At 38.9% G+C, this 23,415-nt stretch overlaps 1 protein-coding gene across 5 annotated transcripts in view; it reads left to right on the forward strand.

Moving 5' to 3' along the window:
- The window catches only part of SH3TC1 (SH3 domain and tetratricopeptide repeats 1), a 57,701-nt gene that overhangs the window by 14,570 nt on the left and 19,716 nt on the right, over nucleotides 1-23,415 (forward strand). For all 5 annotated transcript variants that reach the window (XM_039542409.1, XM_039542407.1, XM_039542406.1 and 2 more), the window contains 9 exons: nucleotides 1,552-1,841; nucleotides 6,033-6,104; nucleotides 11,245-11,372; nucleotides 15,921-16,026; nucleotides 17,766-17,924; nucleotides 18,712-18,889; nucleotides 19,738-19,811; nucleotides 21,521-21,716; nucleotides 22,838-22,971. In XM_039542409.1, coding sequence (XP_039398343.1) covers nucleotides 1,595-1,841; nucleotides 6,033-6,104; nucleotides 11,245-11,372; nucleotides 15,921-16,026; nucleotides 17,766-17,924; nucleotides 18,712-18,889; nucleotides 19,738-19,811; nucleotides 21,521-21,716; nucleotides 22,838-22,971 — 1,294 coding nt within the window. In that variant the 5' untranslated portion in view covers nucleotides 1,552-1,594. The remainder of the gene's footprint in view (nucleotides 1-1,551; nucleotides 1,842-6,032; nucleotides 6,105-11,244; nucleotides 11,373-15,920; nucleotides 16,027-17,765; nucleotides 17,925-18,711; nucleotides 18,890-19,737; nucleotides 19,812-21,520; nucleotides 21,717-22,837; nucleotides 22,972-23,415) is intronic.

Below are 23,415 nucleotides of genomic sequence, written 5' to 3' on the forward strand. Positions count from 1 at the left end.
TTAAAGCTAGCAGAGAGTGAACAATCCGCAATGGGAATAAGTACATTTCACTCTCTTTCATTATTAGTCCTACCTAGCCCTTTCCCTGCTTATCCAGACATTTATGAATCCAGATTTGCCAAAGCCATTTCCTGGGGTGAATTAAGCTCAAAGTGCCATGGAGGAAGGAAGCAATCAGAACTAAAGTGTAATAGCAATTAGCATTTTCAAAGCATTTACAAACCATTAATTATGAATCCTCACAACATGCCAATAAGATAGATACATTAATATTACTTTCCCCATTTTAAAGTTGGGAAAAACGGAGCCAGAGAAGTTAAGTGCCTGGGCTTTAATAAAGGTGTGACATACAAGTGCTGAAAAGAGGCTGCTTTTCAATTTCTGGTCCCTGTTACATATTCCTCTTCTGGATTACAGAATGTTGTTTCCTACTTTGCAGCTTCCCCCCCTGCCATGTGGAATTTGGGAAAGAAATTGTGGAGAGGCGCAAGCCAGAGTCTGAAGCCTACACAGTGTCGGCAGAATCAGCCTAAGTAGGGGCTGAGGGAGACTTTTAATTGGACTTTTTCTGCCCTGTATCAGAGGGGTAGCTGTGTGGCCACAGGATTCTTTGCTTTTTCTGCCCTGTGCTGATTGGCTGTTTGCTTCAACCCTCTCTGGCCCCTCCTCACAGTATCTTTGCCTCAGCCTCACTCTACCCTGCCCTCATCTTCCACCCTTCCCTCTTCTGAACTGCTTGTGTCCCCTTTCATCCCTCTGTCTTCCCTTCTTTCACTCTAATCTCTTCTTAATTAACGCTCCCGCCCCCGAAACTTCTTCCAAACCTCCTTCCCCCAAAAACCCCAAACACGGAACTAACTTGATATTTGCCACCATCACGTCAGTTGCTCTGCTTGAGTGTTATAACTCTTTCCCCTACCCTGTGTCTCTTTTCGATTGATTAGATTGTTAGCTCTTTGGAGCAGGGGTCATCTATTAATCTCTGTGAACAATGCCTAGCACAAAGGGGCCCTGATCTGGGTTGGTCCCTAGGCGCTGTGGTAATAAACATTATTAATTATTATTATTATTATCATCGAATGGAAAGGGACTACTCTAATAGCTCCCATTACAAAAGCCATACAGTGAATCAGTGGCAGAGCTGGGACTAGAATTCACATGTTCTTGGTTCGCCTCTTGCTCAGTCCACTTGACAAGACGGCTTCTTTACTTTACTTTGCACCTCCAGAGTATTGTGGGAGAGTGGGATCTTGTTGCGGGGGAAAAAAAATCTGATGGTGGAAGATTTGAAGGAAGAAGCACAGAATTCAACTTACTGATGAGCACAGTGTAGTTTTTCTTGCTACAAAGAATCCTTAAGTGGTTGACATGTTTTATTTTTTATTTTTTCAGTACTCAATCAAAGAGAATTCAGTCTGTACAAGATTTCTCTACTGGGCTGAATGTGATTGAAGTGTTTTGCTTGCACACACAGTGCTGACAGCTGTTGAATACATATTAAAAGCAGAGTCCTAATAGTGAGTTTTTATATAATATGTTGATTCTCTTTAGAATTTGGACGATGCAAATTCTATAGTGGTTGGAATTGCAAGTTATGGAGCTCCCAGCAGCAGCAGTGGAATGCAATGTTTCTGTTTTCGGGCTGCACACCCTGATGGAGGAGGAAGGATTCTGCAGCTCTGCTCCCTATCTGGAAAGGAAACAACATAGCTCTTTGGAAGGAAATAAACAGCAGCTGGGGAGGAGTGTGTCTGACTGTACACATGTGGCAGCTAATACTGCCATTTCCACATCGATTAACATGAAAGAGGAGGTCTCTTCTCAAGGACAAATGGCCATGGGTAAATCTTTCATTGTTATATTGTCTGGTCATTTTTGCTCTTCACTTGTTTGTGCTGCACGGAGCTGAGAACTGTCATCAGGTGCGTTTTCAGTTGTGCACTTTTTTCCCTCCTAAAGAACTTCTACAACTGTTAAACTGAACAATACAAACAATACAAACAACTATATCTTTCCTTCCCAAAAGGGCTAAATGACCATATTAAAAGAATCTTGGCTAATGGTTCCTTTTCAGTTTTTTTTTCAGAATACCTTAAATCAGAGGTAAAATAAGGTTTAGGATTATGTTGTATCAAGATTCCAGGGCCAAGGAATAGTGGAATATAAGTACTTTGTGACAGATTCACTTTTCACAAATATCCATCAGTCTTCACAAGCAGGGTTGATTGGTTTGAACACCTAGTTGCTTTAGGGCCGGTGTTGGAGATTCAGTAAGTGGCATTCTTCCCTCTGACTCAGGATTGAACTAATATCCAGCTATAGTTGTAGAAGGCACTACACATCTAGGGCCTCTGCCTTTAGAATTACTGATCATTTGTGGTCATTAACATTAAATATTCCATGGACCCCACATTTCATGGGAGGAGGGTTGTTAATCCAAATGTCCTGACCCAAATACCAACTCAGATAATTATATTCTCCTTATGGAAATTACTCAAGCAGCTAAAACTGCCAGGGGAAACTTTTTTTCAAATCCTCCCCTAAACTTGTGTACTGTTTCTGGAGACTATTTCTCCCAGTCATCAAGAACTGCTACTTTTTACAAAATTGTATCTCAAGTGGCTTAGGAAGAAATTGTATCCTCCGATGCGCAAATGCAACTCCCATTGGAGTCCGGGAGCCAGGTGCGATCTCCAAGGGCAGAATTGAATCTCCAGTTTAGCAAGGTAATTAAGCATGTGACTATCTTTAAGCATGTAAAGAGAGCCGTTGACTTCAGTGGGACTACTCACCTGCTTAAAGTTAGGTATGCCTTGAATTGAGGCCTTAGCCTTAACATTAGATCCCTGGGCTTGATTATGGTAAATTGGTTTGATACAGATGTAACTCCAGTAAATCAGAGTGGATTTACACCTGGGCTACTCTAGTGAAAATAAGATCAGAATCAGAACTTGTTTCTATTTAATTCACACAAATGATTGCTCATGGTCCCGGTACTTGCATAAGGTTACAGAAAAACGTGTTTTTTCCCCCTGAAACTGGTATGTGTGAAAATGGGTATTATCCATTAAAGCACTTAGTGAGTCATAAATAAACTTTTGAAAAAGAGAGTCCCTGGTGCTGTATTAATAGTGACAAGTCCACATATATATATCAAAGAACTGGAAGGGACCCTGAAAGCTCATTGAGTCCAGCCCCCTGCCTTCACTAGCAGGACCAAATACTGATTTTTTTGCCCCAGATCCCTAAGTGGCCCCCTCAAGGATTGAGCTCACAACCCCGCATTTAGCTCAAACCACTGAGCAATCCCTCCCCCCATCAAAAACAGTTTCTAATTAAGTGGCCCTCTAGACTTCTATTCATGCTCTAAGCAGTAGCATGTCATTGTAGTTCCAAAAAGTGGCTTGTTTTGGGCTTCTGACTAAGCACAGAATCAGAGCTGACAGTCTGGATGGGAAATGATTATACTTATGATAATAATACTCATTAAATCCATATTGCCAGATTTAACTCAACCTGAAAGGTACGTTAAATGTTTTGCATCTATTTTCTCTTCTCTTCCATCCAGCTCAGGAATATAGAGAGAAGGATGAAGCCTTTCAGTCCTTTTACATGGAGTCTTTGTTATTCAAAGACTGATAGAGATTAGATTGGAGGGTTTTTTTTAAATTGTACATTTGAATTAGTTGACTAGATAAGAAATACATATTGAGGGGACAAACTTACTGAGTATTTGCTCAATGTCAAACCATTCCATAAGGATGCAGCCATGGGACCCCAATCAAACACTGGCCAAAGTTGCTGGTGTACCTGGAAGGAGGGAGATCATAGAATATCAGGGTTGGAAGGGACCGCAGGAGGTCATCTAGTCCATGTAAATGTATTGTTATCCCATCCCTCTGAAACTCATGGAAACCATCTCAATGGACTAAGAGAGGCCAGAAAAGATCTACTCATGGGCATCACTTATATAATCTATAATACTTCAGTGGTGACAAGTGCCTTCTATCATCTGCTTCTCATCCTAATGAGGTTTTCTTGTTTTAGATCAGCGGTTTTCAACCAGAGGTCTAGGGCCCTCTGGGGGGCCACGAGCAAGTTTCAGGGGGTCCACCAAAATAAATTAGAGGGCAGGGCTGGCGTTAGACTAACTGGTGCTCAGGGCAGAAAGCCAAAGCCCGAGCCGCACAGGGCTGAAGCCAAAGCCTGAAGCCAAAGCCGAGAGTGGGGCCATAGGCAGTGCCCTGCTTGCTACCCTCTAATGCTGGCCCTGACTTTTAATCTACTGGATATGCAGAAAAACATTTGTTGGGGCACAGGTGGACTGTGGAGGTTTTTATAGCGTGTTGAGTGGGCCTCAGAAAGAAAAAGGCTGAGAACCCTTGTGCTAGATAATACTCACATGGTCAGTGTTACTTTGTGCAGAGTCACAATTCATAACATGAACCCCTGGGGTGTGCTGGGCTGCTGCAGGGGGGTCCCAGGGCTACCTGGTTCCCTAGAATCCTGCTGCAGTGGGAGTTGTGGAGGCTTTTGAGGCAGACGTTTTCCCTTGCTCAGCTCCACCCAACCTGCCAGGTACATGAGTTTGTCTATATCCAGAGCCTGGGTTAAAACTGGTGGTTGGCAGTGAGCAAGTGCTACACTGCTGCTGCCTCTGCAATGGCCTTTGGGACTGCACCCCGGCCTACTCTGCAAGGAGGCAAACATTACTGGCTCCCCTCAACATAAGGTGTATTCACGCAATGCCGTGGGACTGTGTTGAAAACACTGAGTGGAAACAGAATCACAGAATATGCCAGTTTACACTAGCTGAAGATGGTGCTGGAGTCCTGGGGGGGGAGGGAAAGTAGAGCTGGAACTCACAGAGGCATGCATACTGCGAGGCGGGGAGCCATCTCTTCATACTGCATCCTCCACAGAATTGCCAATTTATCAAGTTTGTCACTAGATCTGCTGATTTTTTAATTTGTTTTTTAGGTCTGCTACAGATTTTTTTCAAGCTGTGCTGTGACCAGTCACTGAACTACAACTTTTAGTGGCATTCTGGTGACTTTTGCTAGATCTAGAGATAGAATCACATAATTGGTTACACTGGTCAGAAGACAGACCTGAGATCCAAGGGGGCAGGAATTGGGATAACTGGGGTACCACTGAGTATGTCAAGGGGCCTGGGGTTAAGCAAGGGTAGGGCAGGGGAGATGTTGGGGGCTAGAGGCAGGACAGGCCGAGAGCAGAAGGCAGGAAAGGGGAGATATTGGGAGTGGGAGCATGGGGGTATTGGGACTGAAGGCAGAGGATATTGTTTATCAGGGGAGAATAGGTGGCTCTGTGTCTGGTAAGGAGAGGATTAAGGGAATCGTGGTCAGCCAGAGGAGAGGGAGTGGAAGGGGCTTGGATAGGGGTGGGTGGGGTAGCTGGAGAGTCCCCACTCCATTGCAGGGAAGACCATGCTGGGCGATTCCTGTCCACCGGCCCTGGAGATCTCGGTTGCAGGTCGTGTCTCTGGGATGGGCTTTGTGGTACAGCCCTTGCCATTCAGAGTTTCCTGTCCCTGGAGCTGTAGATCCCAGTGTGGCGGGCTCAGCTTGGGTGGAAGGTGCCTGATGTGAGTGGAAGGAAAGATAGCAGTTGAGTTGGGTCTGGATCAAGAGGAAAGGGTTCCCCATCCCTCACAGGGAACCACTAAAACTGGCTCCTCACTCCGAAAAGAGAGATGGCAGGGGGTTACTGAGCCTCCATCTCTTCCTCCAGAGCAAGCCCAGAAGTGGAAGAGGCAGTATGAGGAGATTTTGCCAGTGCCTTGCAGCATGGCCACTCAGGTTACCGAGCTGCCATCTCTCTTTCTGAAGCGAGGTGATTTTAAAAACCCTTAAATTCCCTTAAGAAGTCTCGGGACTTTCTTTGTGCATAATCAACCTTTTTCCTTTACTGTTCACTGCAAAGGATCAGAACTTTAAAAATATATTTATGCTTTGTTAACTCAGTCTGATTATGAAAATGCCTCTTACCAGCCATTTTATTTGTTATAGACTTTTCTCAGAATAACTGTTTGAAGGCCATTTCAAGGATACCTCCCAGTCCAGCAGAGAGTTTTCCAACAGGTAGGAAGGACCTTTTTCTCTGTTACATGTCATTTGAGTATAAGCCTTTTTCGATCAACTTTTGCTCTTCAGCTGAGCTACTAGATGAGTGATATTTGCCAACTCTTGCAATTTTATCACAAGTCTCACAATGTTTAATTTTTTTTTAAACCGTAGCTCCTGGTGATATGTTGAGAATCTCAGCTTTCATTTAAAAAACAAAATTTGAAGTCTTCATGGACAAAAGCCTGAAAATGTGTACAGATTGTACCTTAAATGATCTCAAGCCAGAAGGCACATAAAAAGAACTTAACATTTATTGTATATCATGATTTTTAAGTCGATCTCATGATCTTTAGAGGCCTCTCTAATATTTTGTGAACCCTTAGGTTTGGCAGAGCTGAATCTGTTAGCAAAGATGTGGGAATACTTTCTGGGTACGGAGGTGCTGTAGAGTTGCCATCCTAGTATTTATGAGTGTTGAGCCCTAGTACTTATGGATGTTGAGAGCTCATGTTCTGCTCAATGATTTGAAAATGTCATGTTTCCTTTCTGTTTATTTAGATCCTCCCCTCCCCCCCCCACCTCTGGGGAAAATAAATAGTCCATTGGGTAAAAATTTCAGAGGCAACCACTGTAGTTCACACTGATTTTTTCACTATTTTCAAGCAAATAGGGTAACCACATATATGCATAGCTAAATGACTTGCATGATACCTCAAGATAGTTTGGTGTCCTATAGGCAGTGCTGTACTCTGGTGAGTTAAACATTGGTCTGTGTTCAAGTTCTGGACCAAACTGTAAGCAAATGCAACTCTGTGAATTGCAATTGGTCCCTATTGATCAGAGTCTGATCCAAAGCCCATTGAAGTTAATGGAGAGATTCACATATGCTGAGCACTGTAGCATGATCCAGCAAAACACATAAGTAATTAATTTTTTAAGGGAATAACTTAATGAATAACAACTGCTTAAGTCTTTCACTGAATCAGGGTGGAGTGCTCAGTGCCTTGCAGAACTGAGCCCTACTTCTTAAAGATCTGATTCAGAGCCTAGTAAAATAAATAGACTCCAATTGACATTGAGTCCTGAAGTATGTTCTAAATTGGCCAAGGGGTCAGCATGCTCAACCTCTGAAGAGAAAGAAGTGTTTCATATCAGTCAATATTAACTCTTTAGCTAATTAAGGGGGTGATTTATCAGGTTAATTTCTTTGAATAATTTGAAGAAAAAACATAAAGAATTTAATATTTAAGTATTGAAATTGCTTATTTATTAGAGTTGTGTGTGTGTATTTGGTTGAAAATTTGATAATAGTTTTTAGGATTTATTGTGGTGAAAGTATTGTTTAATAGCTGCAAAGGAAGCGAATGGGTCAGTGGTACAAATTAATACTTATCTCAGCAATGGTATTTACAGCATTTACAGTTTATCATGTTTGTGACTGACTAAGTTTATTGGTCCTCAGCTAAATAACAATTTCCTTAATAATGCTTTGCCCTTCCATAGCATCCTTCAGCCCAACCTTAAAGAGATTTTACAAGGTGTTACGTTAGCTTTAATATTAACTGAGCCTGTCAGAATGTTAGGAGTCACGTCTCTGAGGACTATTAACAGTGCACAACAGTTTAGGACAATATGTGAAGATAGTTTTGGGGAAGATATTACAATCACTTAGGTAAGGCTTAGCGAGAATACATTTTTCAATAGGTGGCTCTCTTCCCTCTGTTTCAGGAATGAAATGGTTCCTCTGCCTGTTGTTAGGGGGGCATTGTGTTTTATTGGTGCCCTACTTCTAAAGACATGTAAAATCAAGGTCTTGCTCATTTTGGCCTCTTAAAGATTCTATATGAGTGGGAATAATAAGTAGGACTGGTTTTTAAAAAAAAATTCTGTCAAAACCTTTTTTTAACAGAAAATTGATTTTTCAACTAAACAAATTTTTTTCACAAAAAATGTCTGCTTTATATGGAAAAAATTGAGATTTTGTTGAAAACTTTTCATGTGAAAACTGAAAATGTCTGGGTTTCAGCAAAACATTTTTGGTTGTGGATTTTTCAACAAAAAAACGAACTTTTTTCAATGGGGGTGGAATGGGGGGTTGGAGGAAACCCCCCATTCTAGTAATAATTTGTATCCTGGCTCAATTCTAACTTGGGCAGGGTAACTACCTACATTCTATCTACCCTAATTTCCTTCTCCCACCCACGGCGTCTGCTGAAAACGTCAATTTTCACTTGTTTCAAACTTTTTTGTGATGTTGCCAGCTGCTATTAAATAGCAGCCACATCTCACCACAGATGTCAGCATGTGAGTGGTAGGTGAAGTGATCCCCCCATATTGTTTCTATAGCATATTGGTTCGTAAAGTGCTTTGGGGCCCATAGAAGTGAAAGTTCATTGTCGTTCCTATTAAAATTGCTTCTCCTAGCAATGGGTTTAAGTGCAGAATATTATTCATTGTATTCTGGCGAGTTTCACTATTTTTATTGACAGGTTTCAGAGTAGTAGCTGTGTTAGTCTGTATCCACAAAAAGAATAGGAGTATTTGTGGCACCTTAGAGACTAACAAATTTATTGTAGCATAAGCTTTCGTGGGCTACAGCTCACTTCATCAGATGCATGTAGTGGAAAATACAGAAGGAAGGGAACATGAAACACAGGGAACATGAAACAATGGGTGTTACCATACACATTATAAGGAGAGTGATCAGTTAAAGTGAGCTGTTGTCAGCAGGAGAGAAAAATAACTGTTTGTAGTGGTAATGAAAATGGCCCATTTTGACTTGGAGATATAAGCACCTGACAAGGAGATATAAGTGTCCTATAGGAAGGCACATGTGCAGCTCAGGGTTTCTGGAAAGTGCTGTAGTCACAGTTTTCAAACTTGGGAACCTAAAGACTAGGCACCTAAATGAATATTTAGGCTCCCTAATGAATACAGCCATTTACTTCACTGAGAGTTCTGGATGCTCACCACTTCTGAAAACCAAATTTATTTAAGTGCCTAAATATACTATTCTATATGTAGTTTTTTTAACTGCCCTTATAACCTAGTATCTTAGTGCTTTTTAGTAGTGTGTTAAATGATGTGACTAACATCTGTCATGTGTAGTTAATTTTCTCTCTCATACTTTCCACAGGGGGAGTGTCATGTTTTGGTAGATTTTTTTTTTAATGCACATGCTGATCTGTATTTATAGCAAGGAAGTCAGGCAAAAAAAGTGCCTTTACCTTTAGACTGGAAGATGGGGTGGTTTTTGATGGTCTTTGGTCCGTGTGGGAGTTCATTCCATGGCCTTGGGTCAGCCACCAAGGAAGCTCTGTCTCCTGCACACCCTGGTAGTAGAAAGTTCCATTGTGCTCGAAAAGTGGAATTATTGACCACAATCCTTATCTCTAAACTTTAGATGATCTTTCAGGTGTGCTGGGCCTAGGCCACTGAGTGCCTTGAGGATAAAGACCAAGACTTTGAACTTGATGCAATATAATAAATATGGATTTAGGAGTCTAACTTTACACACGTTTGAAATTGTTGACCTGTTGTTCTTCAGACATTGGGAAGAGCCACAGATGAATTAGTACAAAATAACTTACACCATTCTTCTCTTTGTGAGCTAGTATTTTGGGGAATCTGTGATTTTGTTTTTTTCTTGGGGAAAATACTGAACTATATTACTAACAAGCAATGACCTGTGCTGCTCAAGTTATGGTTTTATGATAAGTATGAGTGAGGATGGGCAAATGTATGTGTTGTGGCAGGATATGTGTGTGTGAGTTGTATTGTGCTGAGAGATTTGTGTGGGTGGTCAATTAGGGGTGTGTGCTGAGGTTTGGGGCTATGTGTGTTTGGGGTTATGTGTTCTGGCTGTGTTGTTGTATGGGTGGTTTTGAAGATCCGGCAAGGAATCCACTATCTGTGCAGTCTCCCACATACAATGAATGAAATTGTTGCATGTAAATTAGATCTAGAGTAAGGGTAATGATTGGCTGAGTTACCTCTGAAAGCACAATGGTCTGGGACTCTTGGCATGGCATAGATACATGCCTTACTGTAGCCGAAGACCCCTGCTCTTGCATGGGTATAATTTGTAAAGTCAAAACAGTTGAGAATTTTAAAATTGCATGATAACATGAGGCAAATCCTAGTGATGGTTGAATCTGTTTCTATTGTTTGTTTGTTTTTAAGAGCTCTCTGCAATACCTATAGCTATTTCCATGGCTTCACACTGACTCAACAGATATGCTAGGCTTCAAACTAATACACAGAGTGACAATCTTGCAATTTTATTATATTGATTGATTGATAGACTTGTGTGACAGTAAGTGCTAGATTTTAGGGGAGAGGAGAACCTCGGTGATGTTTTGGCTTTTGCAAATATAAGTTTCAAGTCTGACACCCCCCCTAGTTTTTCAAGATCAGTTTATTAATTATTATTATTATTATTATTATTTTATTAATAAACACTTAGCAGAGAAACTACTTTATACAACACCCACTCTCTGAAACATGGTCATGTCCTGGACTTTTCCAGCCAGCTTTAGGAAAACTGGCCAGAAGTTTTTACATAGCTGAATATAACTTATATGAAGCCCCCTGAAACAGCTGGGTGGCATGATGTTATGTCAGGTAACAGGGAATTTCAGATTAGAATTTAGATGTGCTGTATTCTGCCCAGCAATCTAAATTTAGGGAAACCAGCTGACAATCTGCACCTGCGGGTGTTAGCGTTTTAAGGCATTAACACCTGCACTTAAAGTGATTGGAGCACAGACTTCAGTGTTTGCAGAGCCATCTCCTCTGATTTATACAAATTTCAGATTTTTTGAAAGGTTTCAAGACAATTGTTCCCCATAACGTTTCCACAGACATTCATAGTCAGATATTGTATTTCTGAAACCCCTTCTGTGAAACCAATGAAGAATTTGTTTCAAAGTATTTCTTGCTGGGCTACTACATCTACTAGGTAATGAAATTAAACAAAACATGCAGCAGCCCAGAATCTTGTGTATTGCCAGGTCCAAATACACATTCACCTTGGAAGTTTGGAGAGCTGTTCTAAATGTGGACCCCACAAATTTTGAGGGGTTTCCAAAATTTGACAGAACTGGCTCTCCCATCCCAAAGAACTTGTGTGACTATAAACTAATATTCTTCTCAGATATCTCCCTGAAGCTAATCATGGTAAAACGAAAGAGTGGACTTCCTGACCCCCGACTGCAGGGAGAACTGAGAGGACGACTCCGTCTTCTGGAGAATGACAGCAGGGAGGTCATGGCAGTTTTTAGTGTAAGTCAGCTCTGGTATATTTACAGAACAGTTTGGGGTGTTATCAATAACAAAGTCTACTGAAACATTTCAGCATCATCAAACTAACCTCTGAAACATGCAAGTGTCTGTTCTCCCATTTGTATATGTGTGTGTATAAATTGAAGGTGTTCAAAGCATGACTTATATCAAATGCAGTCCACAGACACTGTCATTTTTGACTTGGAGGTGACCAAAACTGCTCAGATCAAAATGGGATCTCTGTGTGTCTGTGGGCTATACTTGCATACATGAGATGACAGTGGCTTCAATCTGCTCCATTTAATGTAAATTAAGGGATTGATTTTCCTTCACCTCATCTGGCACAGGGGAGCAAAAATGGGTGCTCCTGAGTTTGGAAATGTGAAGGTGGGAGCAACATGTGTCCCTCCCAACCCTTCAAGGGTCCACAGGCTCTCACAAGAGGACCTTCTGTACTGGCTTATGCAGGACCAATGAGGAAACTATTCCTATTACACCTATGATTTGCATAGGCAACCTGGCCTGATACCTGTACTGGGCTTAGGTGATGTGTAGGGCTTTGCTCCAACACTAGGAACCCAGATAAATTTCGCCCATTAGTTATATGGCATGAAGCTGTTGCATACTTAGGAACAGACGGTATAACAAGGGAGACAGTGGCACTCTGGGATAAGCTTGCACTTATTTATATCAGAAATTTCCTTCCAACACTCAAAGGATCAGACAGCTCACACTATTACAACATCTATTTGATGAAGTAAAATGAGAGAGAAAACATGCAGGTTTACCAAATATTCAGATACATACAAATCCAAAATATAGTAAGATGAATGAATATTAATATAGACAGTAATGACAATAATTAATATAGACAATATTAATATAGGCAAAAGGGCTCAGCCCCTGTTTAGGCACTCAGAGTAGCCGGGTATTAAAAAGAAGTTAGTGCACAGTAACTCCATTTAAGGAAAATGGGCTGTGCTGCATGTTAAGCACTTTTAAAAATCCGGCTACTTCACTTCATTAATGGACCTGATTAGCGTAATGCACTGGAGACAGTGCCACAATAATATTATGTAATATAAAATACCAGTTAAACCAAGTACAGAGTTTTACATCCCCATGAAAAGCAAATGGAATTCAAGATATCGAAATGGAAAATTGGTACAGCTCTTGAGTTTCCTCAGACACACTTTTAATGCATATAATGAAGGTATAAAATAATGTGCCTAGAACACACCCCACCAGTGCAACTGGCAAACAGGGGGAGAAAAACAGAAAGCGAGAGAAAAAAATTCTAACTATTGTGAGAAATGCCAGCTCATTTAATAAGATAACGTATGTAAGTTCCAAATTGCAGGTACTGTACATGCCATCCATATCACAAAACTGTGTGTACTGAAAATATTCAATTAAGAATGTTTAGAAGTAAGATCCTCTGTATCTTTGGCTCTGACCTGGATGCAGAAAACAACCCTATATGCATAAAGTAGTAGTTTCTTGACTTCATGAAAGCAGCAATTATGGAAGAATCTGTCTACAGAAAAAGAAGGAACATGAAAAGGGACAAACTATAAATGATCAGAGAATTGATACACATAATCATATGGACACCTTTGTATCTTCTGAATCTCAATGAGAATCAAGACTAGACTTGTCATGCACTCCTTCCTGTCTTAACTCAAATACCAACTGATAGAACAAATGAACCCAACTGGAGGAAGTGAAATAAGCCACAGTGTTTGGGACATTGAAATGGAAAAGAATAGGATAAAATATGTATTAGTGTGATTGTTACTATACGTTACATTAAGTGTATAGCAGATGTCTGTAAAGAAAGTAATGAGACATTATGTTCTAGATTTAGAAAAAAACCAAAACAATAAAATAATTACCATAGCAATGGAACTAGAAATACTGGAGAACAAAGCAGAAGGCATTTTAAATAAAACTGCTGAATGCTTTGCATGTAAAGCATAACTAGCTAGTTTTAGCTGTTTGTGTTTTTGTAAAAAAAGTGGAAGGAGAAAAAACCCACATTTTTCCAAGCAGTTTTGTTAATTTTTCCTTAAAGTGACACTCTGCTTATCAAAGTTGCCTAGATTGTTTGCTCCTAAGCAAAATAGGAGGGGTAAAGAAGAGAAGCATAAATATTGGATTTATCAGGGCTGGCTATTTGCAGTTTTAAATTACACATCAGTGGCATGGGTTCATTTTTATTATTCTCCTGCAATATGGGTTTGCATTACGGATGGGCTCCACCCTGGATAGGAATACCCCAAAGTATTGGGATGCTATAGATTTGGGTTCAAACATATATATTCAATAGCATCAGTTTCAAAAATTATTTGAATCCTCATCATTTCATGCTGGTGGAATGGTGGAATGATAACTATTTGATCTTCTGTGGCTGTCTTCTGCATGGTTCATGTTCGCACTATCCATTTTAATATGGATTTCCCCATCTCTCTCACTAACAAGTCAAACACTGAAATCTTCATGACTTAGCATTGAGTTAATAGTATCTGTTTCTACATGCTGTCTCTTTCCTATGCAAGATCTCTCATTACCAGTCTGCTGTTGTTATTTCTGCAGACTTTATAACCTGTTTTCTTGCTAGTCTGCTTTGATGCATGGTACTTGGGGCGAGGGAACTACTGTGCACAAATTACTGGATTTTAAGGCACTGCTAGTGTTTAAGAACAGATTTAGGGAAAGGACTGTCAGAAAAGCAAGATTTACAATGCCAAGTTTACTTATAAAATGGTGAATTTTTGTTTTGATATTGAGTAATGCAGGATGCCTAGAGGTTGTGATATTTCAATCTTTGTAGGCAATTTATTAATAGATTTTGGTCGCAGAAGACTGTAATTCTGTTCTTGTAGTAATATTTAATCCGGTGGAGACTGGAATACATAGATCTATGTGCAGATGAGAGGGAGCGTCCTGGAATATGAGGCTTCAGTTTTTTTTTGTAATCCATTTATGTTCTGTAAATGACAAATAACATAAATTGTGTGTAAATTGATGGAATATTTTCCAAGATATTAAATGAGTATAATACTACTAGTTCTCATATAGCACTGTTCATTGGAAGACTTCAAAGTGCTGTTCAAAGGAGGTCAGTACTCTTTTTATATTAAAGAACAGTGGGTGAAATGTTATCTGGCTTAGGTTGTGTTAAACATACCTTTGTGTGGCAGTTTCTTTACAGAATTAATGATCTTTGAATCACAGATGTGTAGGACTGGAAGGGACCTCAATAGTTCATCTAGTCCAGTCCCTTGCACTCAAGGCAGGACTAAGTAATAACTAGACCATTCCTGACAGGTTTTTGTCTAACCTGTTCATAAAAACCTCCGGTGATGGAGATTCCACAACCTCCCTAGATAATTTAAGTATTTAACTACCCTGACAGTTAGGAAGTTTTTCCTAATGTCCAACCTAAACTGCCCTCATAATTAATTACATAATTAAAAAACTTATTTTTTTTAATAAAACTTGCTGTAAATTTGTAACCAGACAAAGCCATAGGTTACTTTGAAGAGTAGGTGATGTACTGTGCTCTCCATGTTCTGACACACGTTCCATTAAAATCGTGCTTTACTTAGAACATTAAGGATGAGCATGCAACAACTGGGAAGCAACATAGGTAGTAAACTCAACCTTAATTCTCATTCTTGTGTGTGCACTGTGATAAAGGGTCACTTCCTCAGCTGAGGCTCTAACCCACAATTTTAAAACATCTTGTAGTTGAAAGGTAATCATGCTCTATAATAAGACTGCTGGCTAGAAATTGCTAGAATACTATATTTCCATTAGCTTATAGGGGGTCTCCTGCAGTGCTGTGTAGCCCGTACCTTCATAACTGCAGACGTGGTTTACATACTGCTCCAACACAGCTTATGAGAAAGAGCCCGGCCTTGTTCACACCTTGTCTTAATTGTGCATCTTTTATTGTGGGCTTTCATAGTACCATTAAAACCCCTAAAAGGCACAGGTGTAATATTATTATTAGTTAAGCTTTCAAATGTGTACACACACACGGGATCAGATTCTGGTTTCAGTTACATTGGTGTAAATTGGAGTAACTGTTCATTTCTGTAGGCAATGGGAGCTTAGCTAAATTTTCTGCAAGAAAACAACAAACTAAAACACTCTTATTCTGAATTTTACTGTAATGGAATTTTATAGTTGCCAATGTACCTTTACAGTATAAATGAGATGAGAAATATGTCCACAGTATATATTTACGTGAATGTTTATGACTCAAACAGGTAGCTAAGGGTATTGGGTGAAATCCTGGCTCCAGTGAAGCCAATGGAAGTTTTGCCATTGATGTTAGTGGAGTCTGTATTTTTTCCTCTATTCTGTATATGTAATGTGGATGAGTAACTGACACTATGAAGAACCTTAGCTTTTTAATTTTCTGATTTTGTGTGTGTTTAGATAAACATTTTTTCTTGCATTTAATGACTAATATAATTTAATGAATCTATTATTACCTGTAAGATTATAATAAAATAATGTGTTTGCTTGCTTTGTTAGGAGCTGTCTGCCAGATTGTTGTCTATTCACAGTGACCAAGACCTAATAGTGGTGACATTTAAAACATTTGAAGAAATATGGAAGTTTTTAACCTACTATTCCCTTGGTAAAGCAATTTCATCCATAGGACTGTTCAATATTTTTGTTTTATTTTTATTGCAGATGTAACTTTTTGATTAGCTAGAAACAATTGTTGAAAGGGATTAGCAAGATAAAAGCACTGGTTCTTAATGTATAATTTTGGTTGTTTTAAAGCAATACTATCTATCTGAGATACTGATAGTGACCCCCCCCCCCATACCATCTGAGCATCTGAGTCTTTTATGTCTTCACAACACCCTTTGAGGTAGGGAAGTACGATTATCTTCATTTTGCAGATGAGGCACATAAAAATGAAATGACTTACCCAAGATATCTGTGGCAGAACCAGGAATTAAACCCAGGTCTCCCATGTCCCAAACTAGAACCCTAACCATTGGACCAAGTCTCCATCTTCCTAATACAGCTTTTCCCAAGGAGATTTAATTATCCTATTAGCAGTGGCATCTTAAAGAAAAAACTCATTCTGGTCGCATAGCATGATTCTAGGGATGATATTCTAGTTCACATGCATGCATCATTATTCAGCTAGCTTCCAAAGCGGACATTCTAATATAGGCCTTGCATTCCTTCCATGTTCTAAACTCGATTTTAATTCAATGAACTCTGTAAAATGGTATCATCTCTATGTCCTATTGTATTTAGTGAGCGTTTTAAGATATAAATCATACAAGATTCAGAATATAGAAATGATTAGCTCTTTGGGTCTGCCAGATTAATCTCTGACAACACAATGGAAAGTTTTATATAGGAAATTAAAGGCAACTTTTTCAAACAAGTCCATGTTATTTTCGTTGCCTACATTTTTGGGTGCTTAAGTTCAGTAACATAGAACCAGACTTTTAAGAGATATTGACCACCACCACCAATTCCAGCTGAAAGGTGTTTGGTACTTCTGGAATTAGGCTCTAGATATTTCGAATTTTGACCCTTTAAAATCTGGGCCTTAGGCCTGATTCTGAGAACTGCTGAACACAGGTAGCTTCCATTGACTTTAACTGGAGTTTTGGGAGCTCAGCACCTCTTAGGTGTCTGAAGTTGAGCATCCAATATTGGAGGACAATTTTGACAGTTTGGGACTAAGTAAGTGGTGAGAGAATCCTGCAGGGAAATATGTCAGGGATAGAAAATCCCATGATGTTTCCCATCTAGAGAACTTCATTTGTAGACATATAGTTTTGCTCAGTTTATTCATGATCCTGATACCAATGTATTTGTTCTTGAGTCTTGAATTCTGCACAAGAGGATTAGGCACTGCTGGCTAATGGGCTGGCAAGACCTTTGTGAACAGCACGTATCACGAGGCACTGAGCACCTGACTATGCAAAATACTTTTTGATTAGAACTCTGACATTTTCCCCCAACAATATTTGGACTTCATGGCCTTTTCTTAAATGTATCCCTTACATATTTGCTGCTATTTGCAAATTGCTATTTGTTGGCAGTAGAAATAAAAGAAAATCTTAAAAATTCACTACTACTCCGACTGGGCCGGATACGCCGATGAATAAATCAGCATCGATCCATTCATGTCTCTTATGTTTATATCCTTGAGTCTGTCATAGATTCCTCTTGATGTCAATGAGAGTTATGCATGTGCTTTTTGCCAACACTGCAATCCAACAGCAGTTGGACATTGTATTTTAAGCAGTAATTTGGATTGTCGGACTGCTAACCACCATGTATTGCCTTTTGGAGATGTCTCTGTGTTAATTTAATTAAAGATACACCTTAATTTTTTACTAGGTTTTATAAATCACTGCATGGAGAATTTGTTGCTAGATCAGTCTTTCTGGCTCTGTTCCCAAGACGAGAATGAGGCAAAACAAGAAGAAGCTGGAATTGAAGTCTGTATAAATGAAGAGTCTCTAAATTTGATGTACAGAAGTCTCTTAATACAGGAAGGTAAGGAAGTTTGTACTTGTTTGTATATAGTTATCCTTTCACAAGTATGGTTCCCATTGCCTCTTAGATATTTTGTTTTTGAAAATATAAGAGTGAAAAGTTGGAGTTTAATCCATCTCCAGTGAAATCAATGGAAGCCTTTCCACTGATTTCATTGGACTTGAATCAGACACTAACTGCACCAGAATGTACACAGAAAGGGAGTTGGAACAAAAACCGTAGTATTGTACGAAGTTAGAAGAATCTTGAATCTTTTTAGAAGTATTGGCAGTAAATGGCATAAATAGCTGCAGAACATTTTTTTTAAAACATTTTTGTCTTCTACAAGTCTAGTAAACAAACATACCTAGGAAAGTTAAAAACTTCCTGACTTTAAAAATATACGACCCAGATTCTGCAACCCTTATTCACATGAGTAGTACCATTGACACCAATGAGTTAGCAAGGATTGCAAAATCAGGTCCTCGGGCACTATATCACCTAGTGTGTCTTAAGTCCTTTGATGCCTTCTAATGTTACAATTTAAAAGAATTCTACAGTTAATAGTAGTTGTTGACTCTGCTCCACATTTTGCATGTATAAATTTCATTCTAGTTTGCATTAAGATCACTCTGGCTAATAAACATTTCGAATTTAAAAATATCTGTTAAAATTGTGATTAAAAATAGTCTTCTGAATAATAACAACAATTAAAATGGTCTTTCTAGATGCTTGTGTTAAAAGCCACGTGTGACATTAAAACAGTTCAATCTCCGTAAATTATGAAATATCTTTATTTCTTTTTAAGGAACTTTCTTTGTCTTATGTCCTGACAACCTTGTAAGAGAGACAACGGCTGCAGACATGGAAGTGAAAGTTTATCAGGAGAACAGAAGGGTTACTGAAGACATCTCTGGTGGATCACTGGGTGATGACCTGACCTTATTGGCTAAACCTGCTGCAGAGACTTTGATCCCTTTTCACCAGTAGGCACCTGACTTCAGTTTCCTATTTCACATGTATAAGAATATGTGTATTTATATACAGACAACTTTTAACTGGCAGCATTTTGTAGCTGGCTTTGGAGGGTTCCCTCCTTCTTTATTCAGGAGTGCCACAGATCTCTCCCTCATTTCCTTCTTAAGTTCCACACCAAGTCAGATAAATAAATGCTGATGCCACAGTGCAGTATTTAGGGAGATGGTTTAACTATCTTTTGTATTAGATATTAATTCAGCATCCCTTCTGTCTGACTCTGGTGGCTGTCACTTGGATGTTTAAGGATGCAATGGAAATGACATAGGTTTTGAAAAGCTCTGGAGTGGTGTCAAAGCGATGAGCTCTATTATATGACTGAATTCAGTTATTGCTGCTTTGTTTACTTGCCATATTGAATAATTTATTGCTGTGGTCATCAATACCTTTTTGAGGTAGAGCTGGTAATCAAATATGCATCAAAACAAAATTTCAACCAAGAATTAGGAAAAAATAGTGAAAACTTTTGTGATTTCCCCCCCCCACACACACACTCCTCAGCTCCCTTTCTTCTTCCATCCAGCTGTACCTGTAATGAGTGCTTCAACAATGACATGGTTTGCGTAATCAAGAAATGGACAGAATATCATTCCATTATATTTCCAGTCTCCTTCAGATTCTATGGTGCTCAGTTACCACACTGATAAATGTCATATATGTATTTAAAGTGTATAGGCAGAAGCACAGAAATGAATAAAAGTTTGAAGAAATAGGAGTTTAGAATAGCCCTGCCACTATGAAAACCTTCTAGGGAGGTGTTTCAGATACTTATTCCAGTGCCTTTTTTTCCTTCCTCTAGATGGTTTCTTAAAGTATACTCTGATCCTCTTAATTTTGCTAGCAAAATGGAGGCAAAATGCAGCAAGAAAATAGGTAAGAAACTCCATCTCAACTTTTGCATCTAATTTTATAGATATTTAAACAGCATTATATGAATTCCCAGAGCTAGATTTTTATAGAGTTTGGTAATGTTCACACCTTCTCATTTAGCTGTACTAGAATAGCAAAATTGCCATAGCAATTATGGTGCTGTAATATAGGAGGGCTGGCATAAATCTCTGCCTAGAACTATATTTAAGCATGGCATATTTACTGAGCATCTTTCATCCAGAAGTGCTTTACAGGCAATAGTTGTGTCTAATTAATGTCTAGCAATGATGTCTAGCATGTGTCTAAACTCTGAAGGTCTATCATCTTGACTTTTCAATTTTATTTTATTGTACTGTTTTTCTCATTCATATTTCAAGGCACGTATATCAAGTAGATAAATAATATAATACAGTCAAAAGATATTTATTAATAAACTATTCCATAGGCCTGACATTTATAGTTTGTAAAGAAAAGAAAGAAATTGGAAATTGAAAGCATTTATATATAGTGAACACGTGTGTGTGCGCATGCACACACACATTTTTGTCTCAAACAGCCACAGCAGTCCGTGTAGCATGTGATCAATTATTTTCTAATTATGGTTTATTTTGTTTTCCATTCTTTGACTTATCCCAATCATTATAATTCTAGACTAACATAGTCATAGATCTATTTAACAGGTATGCCATGCATGGATTCACATGTATTTACAATAGAACAAATCCTGGTGCCTTTAGGCAAAGTATCAGTGTCACCAAAAGACCTGTAGCTTTGGCAAGAAACTAGAAACCAATACTAGAGGGATTTTATTGTAGGTAATATCTAAGAATAATAAGAGCACTAGTAATTACTGGATTTATTGGAAAGAAGCAGAAAAGACTCAATTTTAATGTTTGTTTTTGAAATTTGAAATCTTAAAAACATGTCAATCAGCTCACAAGCTTTTCAAAAAATGGAGAAAAGGGGATTGAATTTTTTAACATCTTTCTAGATTTTTTTTTAAAATTTTGAAATTTTCAATGTTTTGATCTATTGATTACCACTAGGGCCAGTTAGCATCCCTCAGACATGTCGTGGTCAGGACAGTGTCCAGAGGAACCAATCACGGTTCCAGCCCTAAGAAAACGGCAATCCAAACCACCACCATGCTGTATTTAACTCTAAATAATACACATTTATGATGTTAGATGCATCTATCTAACATTGGGCATTGCCTATGTGGAGATATTTAGATTGCAAATTGCAGTCCCATCCCCGTTCTTGTTTGGACCATACCAGCTCCTGCTTCAACAGGGTTTACTGTAACCTCCTTCTGGGGATTTTCTTTCTATCAAACTCACAAGTGGGTATTGCAAAATCTATTCACCTCTTCTTTGCTAGTTTGTTACAAAAGTAGGTAAATGACCATTATGTTCACCTTTTAAACCAGGTGTAATTTTGAATACATTTTAAATACTGTTTTATACGAGTTGAAGAACTGTGAGATAAAGGTTTTATGCCTTTATACAATACTGATGTGCTCTAAAAAGCAACTGCTTGCTTTAAAGCGTCAAAAAGTAATAAATCTCTCCTCACCATGAGTGCAATTCACAGCAATGCCAGGACTGTCTTTGGCCATAATATTCTCCCTCATTATGCTGAGTCACCATAATGTTAAATGCTTATGTAGTCATATTATCAAATTAATGTATCTGCAAAACCTTATTATGCAGCTACGGGATCTTCTCAAGCAGTGATTAGTTATGCAAGTGCGGTGCCTGAAGAGATTAGCTTCCAGAGTGGAGACAAAATTGAAATAATTGGCTACTTCATAGAATGCCTGGAGTGGTTTGTTGGAAGGCATATGTTGACGGGTCAAATTGGTTTTGTAAAGACCAGCCACGTTAAACCTGACACCTCTGGAACTGAGTAAGTACTATGTGCGTAATATTTTAACCAATGAATTTAAAGGGGCACAGTAAAATATTTTTTAAAGTCTTTGAATATACTTTTTCTTTGAAAAACTCTTAGATCTCTTTATGGAGAGAGTTTCCATTGTGTGACATACACTTGTATAAACAAACACAAACAAAGAAAACTGCAGCATAAGCTGCCTCTCTTCCATTAGTAACCCAGATCCAAATGTGAGCAGTTCATGTTGTCCCAGAAGGCACATTGTACCCACTTGGTTCAGTCTATTTTTTTCTTGCCACAGGTCTTTCCATTTCAGTAGTCTCCACATTCAGTGACCTCCACTGATCCATGTTAGACAGAGACATCCAAGCCTCAACCAAGGACCACACTGGTAACCTGGCAGTGGCCTGAGAGTAACTCCTAACTTTCCTAGGATAGATTGCAAACACTTCTATTCTGAGGTGCAGTCTGTGGGCACTGCAGGCTGTATCATCTTGAACTGAGTGGAACTCATTGATTCAAACGTATGGAGGGTTTGCACATGGAAACAGTATGCTTATAAAACTTGCAGGTGCAACTTTTGAGGCCCATTTGAAAATTTGTCCCTTAAAGATTGCCTGTATCATGATATTGCTTTTCCAGCAATCTTACCACAATGAATGACTGTTGTAATAAAATGCTACCATGATACAGGAATATTGATAAAACTTCCTTTGATGGGCTTGATAAGGGATTACCAGCATGCACAATTTTGCATTATCAATACACATTTGCATGCACAGTTATCATTATCAATTTTGTACACACAACAATTGATTCTGTGATAATGCAAAGATTTCCATCATTTCCTGTAACAAGCACAAATTATAATAAACCTGGGATGGTTTGTTAGCAGGGTTTAAACCTGGGATCTTCAGCTCTGCAGCTCAGACCTATGACCCTTGGACTAAAAGAGTTAGTCATTTAACTGGTGGCAGTAGTAGGATGACATCATCTAGCGGGCAAGCTAATAAAGGGGGACACGGTGCACGTTATGTCTGTGTGCTGCATAAGCCAAATATGCTAATAATGCAAAGGAATAAGATATAAGAAATGTGATAATAGCTGTTATTCAAACTCACTATTCCCTTTTGTAGACGACAAAATCTGGATTTTCTTGATGAGGAAGAGAGAACTTTTTTTGCAAATGAAAGAAATGTTATGGAAGAGGATGTGGTGCATTTATTGAAGCAAACGTCAAACACAGAAGTTTGCACTGTGTATAGAGTAGGTAAGGATAGGTTCTATTCTTTGAGGGATGGATTCTCTCCTCAGGATGCATGTGTAGTTCCCATTACTCCTCAGTTATTTTTATTGATTCTTTCTATATCTCAATGAGACGTTTTTCCCCATTTATAGGCATTTTGAATTTTATTGACAGGTGCATTTATATCATAGAAATTTCATATGGAAAGTCCGTTTAGATCATCTACACAAGTCTCCTGCTGACGCAAGACTGTCACTGCAAAGTCTTCGCCCATTCTTTTTTGTCTACTTTTGAGTGACTCAAACAATGTGGCTCCAACATGCCCCCAAGAAACAGTTTCACAGTTAAATCGACCTTGCAGCTTTAAAATGTTATAGGATGCTGCATTATAAAAGATGCAATACATACAGCCAAATACTGTATTGTATTTGTTCTCAGTTAAGGTCGAATACTAATGCAAACACACAC

The sequence above is a fragment of the Mauremys reevesii genome, linkage group 5, assembly GCF_016161935.1.
Source record: "Mauremys reevesii isolate NIE-2019 linkage group 5, ASM1616193v1, whole genome shotgun sequence".
Taxonomy (NCBI): domain Eukaryota; kingdom Metazoa; phylum Chordata; order Testudines; family Geoemydidae; genus Mauremys; species Mauremys reevesii.